The 10,452-nt window shown below is 39.0% G+C and overlaps 1 protein-coding gene across 1 annotated transcript; it reads right to left on the bottom strand.

Moving 5' to 3' along the window:
- Window positions 1–1,565: 1,565 nt before the first annotated feature.
- On the bottom strand, window positions 1,566–9,533 carry slc6a1b (solute carrier family 6 member 1b). The gene is made up of 15 exons (XM_016246295.1): window positions 9,172–9,533; window positions 7,972–8,330; window positions 7,578–7,709; window positions 7,318–7,418; window positions 7,088–7,197; window positions 6,644–6,776; window positions 6,254–6,388; window positions 6,059–6,162; window positions 5,712–5,836; window positions 5,205–5,317; window positions 4,826–4,957; window positions 3,995–4,097; window positions 3,277–3,377; window positions 3,025–3,192; window positions 1,566–2,442 (listed from the first exon to the last, which is right to left on the bottom strand). The coding sequence occupies exons 2-15, from the start codon at window positions 8,204–8,206 to the stop codon at window positions 2,335–2,337; spliced, it is 1,800 nt and encodes a 599-aa protein (XP_016101781.1). The 5' UTR covers window positions 8,207–8,330; window positions 9,172–9,533; the 3' UTR covers window positions 1,566–2,334.
- Window positions 9,534–10,452: the final 919 nt, after the last annotated feature.

Here is a 10,452-nt window from a genome sequence, read left to right as displayed (position 1 = left end):
GACATCTATTAATCCAAGAATAGGTCCAAGGAAACCAGTATGTGTAAGCTTCCTTGTCTCCTGTGCATAATCTCCCAGACTGTAAAGTGTGAGCAATGTTATACCACGCACAATCAGCTTGTAACAATCCAAAGAGAAAGGAAAACTTGAAATCGCATCATATGACCCCTTTAAAGAATAATAAAAATAATAATAAACTGCTGATTTTTAATAATGCTGTCTCCACTTAAATGTCTATCAGAGGTTGTTTTTTTTTAATCTAAAAATATGTCTGTATTTAAGCGCACAGTCTTAGATTCAAGCACCTTTATTCTGGCCAAATGTAATATCACATTTTGACAAGCACCAAATAATTATTGACACGAGACGGCACACATTATAATCTATAGTACTTTATTTTTTTTAATCAGATAACACATGGCAATCATGCTTTTATATAACACCATCTAAAGACATTTATTATATATATTTATATATATTTTTTTTTACATATCAATACTTTACATTAGGCCCAAACAGTTAGAAATATACAAAACAATATTTTCTTTGACTAGACATATTATCTATTCTCTTATAATCTTCCATCAATGTTATTCATTTGTTATTATTACTATTCTTTTTTTACATTTCAGAAAGATATGTGCTTTATATAGTTTCTGAGATCGATGCATTATTGCAGTAAACAGCAAATAATATAAGGTTCATCAACAAGACAAAAACCTCAAAACGGACATTCACATGTACTTTTACACGGTACAGTTTTACAACATTGTTTCAGAGAGAAATCTGATGAATGGTAAATTTATACAATTTCACGAAAAACTCTTATTGATTGCACATTTTTTCATCAGACGTCTTGCAGAGAATAAATCGACTAATTAATCCAGATCTCTGTCACATGTAGCTGCCACAGAAGCAAACTAGCAGTGCTCTTTTTCGGATACCTTTGTGGCTTGTCAACTTAAAGCTCTGTGCTTTTCACCAGTGGCATTTTAAAAAATAAAACAGTGGAAATAAAACAGTCATTTCTCTCTGTCTCTCACACAGACACACACACACACGCACACGTATATCCCTTTATATGATTTCAGGTCAATTATTTATTGCCCATCTAGTCTGTAGATTTAAAAAGAAAACAGCATAATTTCTCCTTGACATATTTTCATTCGAACAACGGCTCAGTTTTTTGACACAGAGTGCTGGTTTGTCAATGATGTCTGACAAAACGACCCTAGAAACCATGGCAACAGACTATAGCTTTTGCTCAGAAGTGATTATTTGCTGAAGGTTGCTCACAGCTATAATCGTTTTTGATCCAGGAGAGCAAATTTTGGTCACTTTCGCCATTTTTCCTGAGCAGTGGCATGCAAATGTGGTGAGCAGGATTAACAGTGGTTTCACGGGGTACGTCTGCCCCCAAAAATGACTTTTCGGACCCTGTGCAGTGATACGGTGCGACGTAAAACAGTTTTTCAGATCTGTCAGTAGCATAAACATGAATTTGGTCCTTCTTACTCTTACATAGAAAACGTGTACTAAAATGATCCTAAAAAACACATACAAAGTTATTTTGTCTTAGAAAATAAAAAAAGGAAAAAAATAGTAACAGTCTTTTTTGACGTCAATTGGCACCCGCGGCTGGTAATTCATCGCTGCCTGGGGCGTTTGTAAACCAAATCCATACTGGTCTTGTGCTTTTCAGGGTTTGCCCGAGGGCTAAACGGGAGAAGGGCTATTTGAAACGGTAGAGTCTTGAAAAGTGTCGTCTGGCTACGTAACCGTATCCAAGGTTCATCTTGCCCCGTTGCACGCTCCCATATTCTCGCTCCCTGCTTTTATATAGATGTATAAATGTGTATATATATATATATACATATATATATATATTTTTTTTTTTCAGATACAATCAGATACAATTCGATTCTAACCTACAACTGCATTTTTAATACATTAATTACATGTAATATCAAATTAACACGGTGGTGTTGAAATTACATTGGGATGCCAAATCTTGAATTATCATTTAAATTATATCCTCTGGTTACACCGTCACCCTTTCTTCTTCTTCTTCTTTTTCTTTTTCTTTTTTAGAAAGACTAATATGTTGCATATGAAATATAGATTAACCCTAGAACATCGCTGGACAGATTTTGTGGACCCTATGTATATATGTACCAAAACAATTCAAACTGTAATCAGGTTGGGTTTCCCTTGGAGGTAGGTGAATATACTCTAGACATGGAAGTCCTTGGTTGTGATCAACCGTGATTACTCTTTTATTCTCTCTCTGAACGTTGACCTTTGATCATACAGGGTGAAGCAGGGGGAGGGCGGTTAGATGTAGGCCTCGTCATTGGCTGGAGTGGGGTTTTCAGGTTGCTGTTCTGGCCCGTTCTCTTGAGTCCGAACCACCGTCATGGGCTGAGTCATTATCCGAAGGCGCTGCGAAAGGGAAGGAAAATCATCAGCTGCCATTCCAGCTCAGACAAACTATTCTTGCTGAGCAAAGAAAGTATAAAAGCATGAAAGCACAAATCACAGCCCTTGATTGATACAATTAGGAAATCAAGATGCAATCGAAACCAAATCCAAACTTTTGCGTCCCTGCTGGGAACCTGTGATTCAAGTCTGTCAGGGATTATTACAAGCTACATCCACGCTAGTCACGCTGAATTGGGACTGGGGCTCTTTGTTCCTAATTACTAGTCTCAGAAACATGATTCAGAGATAGAGAGGTACGCTTCGTGCGGCGAAAAATACTCTAGTGAAAAAAACTCCTGTCTAATTCATTCAATCAGTCCAAGTCACTGATTGCATGCTCAAATGGCAAGAACTGAAGACTAATTGATGCAATTAGAATGAATCCAATGGCCACGAAATAGGAACAGTGCATGCTTCACCCCATGCTGAAACATCTGCATTAATAATGCACACAATCTAAATCAATTACTCTGTCGTCAGTGGAGATACTTTCATGTTCCCTGACAGACGCACCTGAGGCTGTGAGGAAAATACAAGCGTTACCTCTTTATATGAGCCCTTCAGGGTGAGGAACATGTAGCCCATGTATCCTGGGATAAGAACCATGGACGACAGGGCCATGCACCAGCCTACACCTTGCCCCCAATTTGGGAACACGTAATTCTTCATTTTAAGCGGGACCATCTGAAAGGCGCTGAAGAGGAACACACCCTATGACAGAAGGAACAAATAGTCAGCCTGTGTTTCCACCTTAGGAATGCTTCCAGTACATAAAGACACCATAAAACCGCCTACCCCCACAATCAGAGGGGTGAATGCGACCCAGCACAGCTTCCACCAAATGCAGGGTTTGTATCCAATCATCTCCTCAATATTGCCGTAGAATTTATTGACACCTGCGGTACAGAATAAAAATCAAGGGGAGGGTCATACACTACTGCAAAACAATGCACGAGCGGTTCGCCAAGGATTATTGCCGAGTGGAGGTCTGCTGCATGTGCGCCCCTTCATAAATGCTAATAGAGAATCGTGCAGTAGTTTGCATAATCAAGTCTGCCATGCACAACAATTAAAATCCCACAGGTTCATATTCATTCAGATCAACTGAGTGTAGAAATGAGTCTGACAGCGAGATTAGCATGAATTATAAAGATCTTTGATAATAATTAGCATGCGTTATGCGTTATGTCTGGATGTGAAGAATAAAAAGCGAATGAATTAATACCTACAAAATCTATAAGCGAAGCATCAGCTTTCTTTTTCACCTCATTGATTTTACTAATTCACTTTAAATGATCATGTGGTGTGAAATAAAATGTTGCATGTATTAATTTAATTAATATGAGGTCATAAATACGGCATGCAATTTCTTTTTTAAATATTTTGTTTGAAATGCATGCTTAATGTCACGCCACAGGACACGGCAGGCAACATAAACTTCTCAGCAACTTAATATCTGCTTGGAAATTGGAAAGGAAATTTACTGAATTATTAGACAAAGTTGCATATTTACCATAGAACCAGGATATGGAGATGCATTCAAAGAACACCAGGAACAGCAGACACATTCCACTGGCAGAATAGTAGTCAAACAGTTTGAACACATAGAGGCCACCCTGTCGAGAAAAGAATTGCCATGATTAGCGAGAGATGTGATTAATTTACATTGGTTTAGAAAACCAGCTCTTTCATCTCATTAGCTGTGTTTGGGTTTAAAGACATGGTAGCAGCAATGAGCATTAGCGAAACTAGCTTTCTCTTCCCTGCTGTGAGTCACAAGATTGGCCTGAAAAGTATGTAGTATTTGGGTTAGGATTATACATAATTGCATAGCCAATGGTTCAAATGGTTGTGAGCATCTCCGTGATTTGCTGTATTACCACAAGCACTTGTGCTCTTTATTGAGGTCAAGATGAAATTATGTTTTACTTCTGTGATGTGAAATATTTCTAAGTTAAACTGCTTCCGCAGAAAGGAAAACAAATCAAATACAATAGTCTATTTACTTTTATTTGTATTTATTTACTGTATTATCTGATAAGTAATAGTTGGAATTCATTTTTTTTCTCCTGCAGTGTCCAAGTCTTCTCTAGCTTTTATATAACAGTGTGAGGTTATATAGTGGTTGAACACTCCATAGTCATTACATATCCCAGCAAAAACACTCAAACGTTTCTGTCCTCTGAGGTGAGTCTACAAGAGCTCTCATTCCACTCTTTGTATGTATCTTTACCATATATTCCATTACATACAGAGCTTTAGAATAAAATCGTGATCAGCCTCCATCTCTTTTCATGGGGTGATGTGAAATCCATAGAAAGATGAGGAGTATGTGTGCATTTACCTGTGTGATGTTTGACAGGCCAATCAAATAAGACACGAGGCAGACAACAGCGATAAAGATCTCTCGTCTTCCTCGTAGCAAGCGGGGGAACTCGTCAACGAGAGCAGTGATGAAGCCCTCCACCGTACAGAACTACACAGCATAAAAAAGCATTTATTTCGAAAGATATATATGATAATTAAAAGACAAACACTAAAAGGATATCTAAATGGACTGGTTGTATTCAAGTCAGAAATACTGGCTGAATTTGGAATGGCATGCCGCTGTATATGCTATTCTGAATTCAGCCGTATATTTAAAACCTGAATCGACATACTATTACTACACAAATATGGATGCCTGAAGACACACGCATGCATGTTTGAAACATGCTCTTTACCTGACTGTCAATGCCAAGCATCAGCAACATGGAGAAAAACAGGATTGCCCAGAGCGGTGAGATGGGCAGCTGTGTGACCGCCTCTGGGTAGGCTAAGAATGCCAGCCCCGGCCCTGAGATCAAAACAGGTTTACTTAGCTTTAGAATATCTGTATTATGGCATAGACACAAATAAATGCAATATGTTATTTGAACAATAAAGCTCTAATGTCTAATTTCAGTGTTGGTCACTTTTATGCATAGCACATATTGTAAACCTCAAATCAAATATTATTTGATTTTTGTTTTATTTATTTACAACTTATGTTATCTGAGATTTGTAATATTAGCAACCCTGTTACCAAAAACCCTAAAATAGATGATTATGATTTTTTTTTTAAATAATTACTGTGGTAGCAGCTTTGATGATTGATGTAGCCACCTGTCTGTGTCACAAATTTAAGAGATTGCACAAAGTATAGCAGTAGGTCTTCATCCAGTGATCAGACTGAAATCCATCATAATTACCTGATGCAGCCACGTCTGCTATGGGCCGCTGTGTGATGTGGGCCATGAAACCTACGATAGAGAAAATGACGAATCCAGCGAACATACTGGTGAAGGAATTGATGCAGCAGACGATGATAGAATCTCTGAGAAGCAGACGAGAGCACGTAATTGTTTAGTGATCCATCATTATTTATCCTATTATCTACTCTATGTGATGTATTGAGAGTGACGAGGAAGCATTTTTTTGTAGGCAAAAACGCTTGGCTGTTTTGAAATACAAAATTTTCACGCATGTGACTGATTAACGATGCATATTAAGGGTAACATTTGAACGCCCTTTAATAAATCTTACAGTTGCTGCATACTTGTAAACATTATTGTTGAAAGGGTTGTAGCTCCCAAGGGCGATCAGAGAGCCCAGGCCCAGACCGTAAGAGAAGAAGATCTGAGTGGCTGCATCAAGCCACACCTACGAGAAAAGACGAGACATGGTAGAAATTCACCAAATTATACGCCTGCAAACACATCTATTACCGTATGATAATTACAAAGCGCTCTACCTCTGATTCTTTCAGCTTGCTGAACTCAGGCGTGATATAGAACAAAATGCCCTCTTTCGCCCCAGGCAGCGTCACTCCACGGATGAACAGAATAAACAGCATGAAGTACGGGTATGTCGCTGAGAAATATACCACCTGAAAGACATATCAACAGCCTCAAGAAAAAAAAAATGCACGTCTGCTTTGATATTATGCGACACTGCGCCGTGATTCTATCTGAAAAACAACAATTGGGAAGCTCTGTGAAAGCATGACAGACTTTCATTATTTAGGAGATTCTGATCCCAAAGCCTTGATTTTGAATATTCAGAGCTTTATTGAATTTCTGAATTTGTTGAAAACAAATAGCATGGCCGAATGTCATATTGTGACGTGCAAGGACATTCTTACCTTTCCAGTCCAGCCTACGCCCTTCCAGATACAAAAATAGACCAGAACCCAGGCAATGGCCAGTGTTATTGCTAGTGGCAGTCTTATCTCTCCTGGCGTATCCAAACCCTCAGTCAGTTGATGCATGTTACGTCTGAGTGAGAAAGGGGAACAAACATTATTAGAGAACGTAGATGTAGAATTTACGTAGAATATTATTAGACAACGTAGAATATCTGTCAGCTCATGTAACTCACAAACAGTTTGAAATAGAGCCGGTCTAATTGCCGATGCAAAGCATTCAGCTAGGGTTGTTTGCCAAAAATAGCACAATAGCCGCATTTTTGTGAAACAACAGTGGTTCTTTTACACAGCCGAGGACAAAAGGAATGTGTTTGTATGTTGCTAGAATACGAAATTCCAGAGTGTTTCGAACAAAACAAAAAAAAAACAGTCTGCCCTTACTCCCAGAACTCCTGGACGGCGCTCGTCATATTGGCGGTGTTTGCCATGCTGTAGTTTGAGAAACATTTGTCTGTATTCCAAGGGTTGTCGCAAGATTTCCAGGGGAGCTCCTGAAACAGGACATTTCAAACAGGACAATCCCTGAGACAGTGCTTCAAGAATCTAGGCAACAGTCACTGGCATTTTAGCAATTTCACATTTGATACCTAAAGTGGAAAATGTGTACTTACTGTGGTGAATGAGTTATACAGGTAGTAAATTGCCCAAGCGATTATGACTATGTAGTAAATGTTAAGCCAGAACGACAGGACTGCTGCTGCCAGGCCAACACCTACGGAGACATGTGCGCTAAAATAACTCCATATTTCAGATCATTTTTTGGCAAGGACACAGTACGACTGCGCTATAATGCAGTGACACCATAATTCACATGCTTCTAAAAAAGAGCATGGAGTAATTAATCTGAGGGTTATTTGTGGTTCTTGATTACCTTTGAACATAGGGGCCAGTTTCCACACTCCAAGACCCCCAATGGACGTGTACTGACCGAGGGATGTTTCCAGAAGGAACAACGGGACCCCAGCAAATATGAGGGTCAAAAAGTAAGGAATCAAGAACGCCCCTATACAGACAGAAGAGTAACATGATGAGACATATTCAAATATGTGTCCGATTTTAAAATCCACGCTTCCACTGCGCTTCCAGTGATTGCGCACTTCGCGCGTATCCTGGACAAAAAGCGTAGTCTATTTTGTATCTTTTTCAATCTGCAGAGTGATTTTTGTTCATTACGAAATCGTATTTATTTATACATGTATGTATTTATTTATCCTTTTATTAAGAGGGGGAAATGCATGGTAAAAACAACCGGGATGTTTCTTTACCTCCTCCGTTTTTTCCACATAGATAGGGAAATCTCCAGACATTGCCAAGTCCAATGGCATAGCCAACACAAGACAGAAGAAAGTCAAATTTTCCCTGCCACGTTTCTCTGTCGGGAAGTTCCTTTTTCGTCTGAACTTTCACCACCAGAGTTTTTGGTTTGTCATTGGCGGTGGGCGCTTCGTTCAGCTCTGTTAAAACGTGTCCATCGGATGCTTTCGTGCCGTTCGTGGCCATGTCTCTGGGTTTGGTCCTGGCAGTGGGACGGGAGAGTTCAGCACCGGTCCACGTAGACAGCAGCTTCGCGGTTCGGGTAACCCACGACTAGAGTCAAACAACGCCAAAGAAGCTTGACACTGACCTGGAAACCATTGAGACAAAGCGAGTTTAGATGTACACATTATTTCACCTGTGCTTGATGCTCGTCAAATGCATTCGATGTCAATCCATCAACACAATAATAACCTAATACATTTTTTTTAAATAAAACAAAATACAAATATCCAACAAAATAAAATACTAATTGGCGCACGTGTGATGGGCGCGCGGCATAAAAAGCGCAGGCAAAACGCGTCTGTCCACATTGCTTTATTTTAAATAACTGAACGAACCGATTTTGTACATTTCTGTTGTCTAAAACTTTAAGGGTGCCTGTGGGTTATTGCAGAATAGTTTGCTGAATGGCAAAGCATTTGCATTTCTTACTCTATTTAAATTATTCAACGGGTGAAGTTTAGATAATTTTCTCTCGGATCCAAATCATAGATCTCATTTTGGTTATGTCAGACAGTTCGAATAAGCTCGTCAGGTTATTAGGTAAAATCAGCAGAGGTCCGAGCGCTCGAAGCCTTTGCGCGCGCCGTCAGTGAGCAATGCGGGATCAAAAAGTCGCGCAAACCTGTCAACATGCAGAGTATTTCGGAAGCTTTTTAGCAGGATAAATGAATGCTTGACGAGTGCGAGACTAACATATCGATAAAAACGCAACATAATTAAATCCCACTAGCATGCACAATAGTGTTGTAGACTGTTGAGTCTGAAAAGCGCGCACAAACATCGCGTTTCACTGAAGTCCAGCGTTAAAACAGTTCGTTTGAGATGTTTAACTTTCAAACAACTTTGCAGGAGCCTTTCCCGTGCATATTAAAACTACGAAGACAAACGCGTTCTTGTTTTATATAAGTCAAATGTGATCTACTTACACTGGAACAGTTTTCCTGCCAGTTTGGTTGTGGCGGGGCGTATCCGTTGGTTCCTCTCCAAATCAGACACTTGGAATTTTACTTTTCCAAACCCGTGCAAAATGTTTCCATGAAGTCAAGTGAAGCAAACAGCTATCCTGAGGGGTAAGGTGAAGGAGGGTCTGGTTGCCTGGTGCTGTCCAATTCAGTGGTGCTGAAGGACAGGGGGAAAGAGCCAGAGACACGAGCAGCTCCGTCTACCATGAGCGTCCAGAGATGTTAAGAAGCACAGACCGTCACTCTCAATGTCAGCTCAAAGTCGACCCTCCCCGAACACAACATCTCCACCACTGAGATCCCAGACACTGGGCACATTCTCTTCTCAACGCTTTTTATATGCTTTGTATATGACTTCTTCTTCTTGTTTTTTTTCAATTGGTCTTTGCGTGACACAGCTCATGTGTTTTATCAGATGACTGACACTGCCCCACTCACTGCAATTACTTTTTGCTAATCATTTATTCATTCATCTATTTTATTTGTAATCTGTTTTATTTTAATAAGTCTGAGAATGTGGAATTGCAGACCAAAGTACACCAAAATACAAGTAGGTGTACCTTGCAGTATGTTGCAGGATGTTACAATTGTAAAGCACAGTCTCTTGTTATTAAATTAATTTGCTGGATAAAATAACTTTGTGCTTGTCACATCAGGCTGATGTATTGGCCAAGCGGATTCCTTTTTAGATCATCAGCATTGACCAATGCATAGACATGATTTTTTTTTTTTAATGGTTTGTTTTTTAATTATTTTTTAATTGTTTGTTTTTAATTTTTGTTTTTAAAAGAGCTACTATGGTGTAAAATAAGTTTTAGCAAAGTTGGCAGAAATCTCAGCACATTTGCTTTCATTTAATTATGAGATACTGACATTCTAACAGTCACTGGACACTCTGCTATCTAGATATCAGGATGACTGAATAAATAAATAAATACAACAACATTACATCAGTAGCATTTATATAACACTCATCCATTTTCTATTATTCTTTATTTTGTTTTTAATTTTTTGCATGTGTGTGAGAGATCATGTGTTTTATCAGATGACTGTCACTCTCACTTGTATTACTTTTTGCAAATAATTTATCTAGAGAGAGTGTGTGTGTGTGTCTGTGAGAGAGTGTGTGTGTGTGTGTGTGCATGCTTCTGTGTGTGATTTAATTATGCACACCAGTAATAAGTATTTATAAACATGTGAATATATCAGAGTATTTTTGCCCACACAACATCTCTGACCTGGAAC

This window comes from Sinocyclocheilus grahami, unplaced genomic scaffold (genome assembly GCF_001515645.1).
Source record: "Sinocyclocheilus grahami isolate Dianchi unplaced genomic scaffold, SAMN03320097.WGS_v1.1 scaffold792.1, whole genome shotgun sequence".
NCBI classification, from domain to species: Eukaryota; Metazoa; Chordata; class Actinopteri; order Cypriniformes; family Cyprinidae; genus Sinocyclocheilus; species Sinocyclocheilus grahami.
This window is presented reverse-complemented; position numbering and strand designations above follow the sequence as displayed.

Bases quoted from the DNA above. Each gene is read 5' to 3' on its own strand.
- slc6a1b (XM_016246295.1), bottom strand. From the start codon at position 8,206: ATGGCCACGAACGGCACGAAAGCATCCGATGGACACGTTTTAACAGAG. The intron at 7,198-7,317 runs GTAAGTACACAT...GTCCTGTTTCAG, and splicing joins TGTATAACTCATTCACCACA to GAGCTCCCCTGGAAATCTTG. The intron at 2,443-3,024 runs GTAACGCTTGTA...TCCCTTTCGCAG, and splicing joins TGAAGGGCTCATATAAAGAG to CGCCTTCGGATAATGACTCA.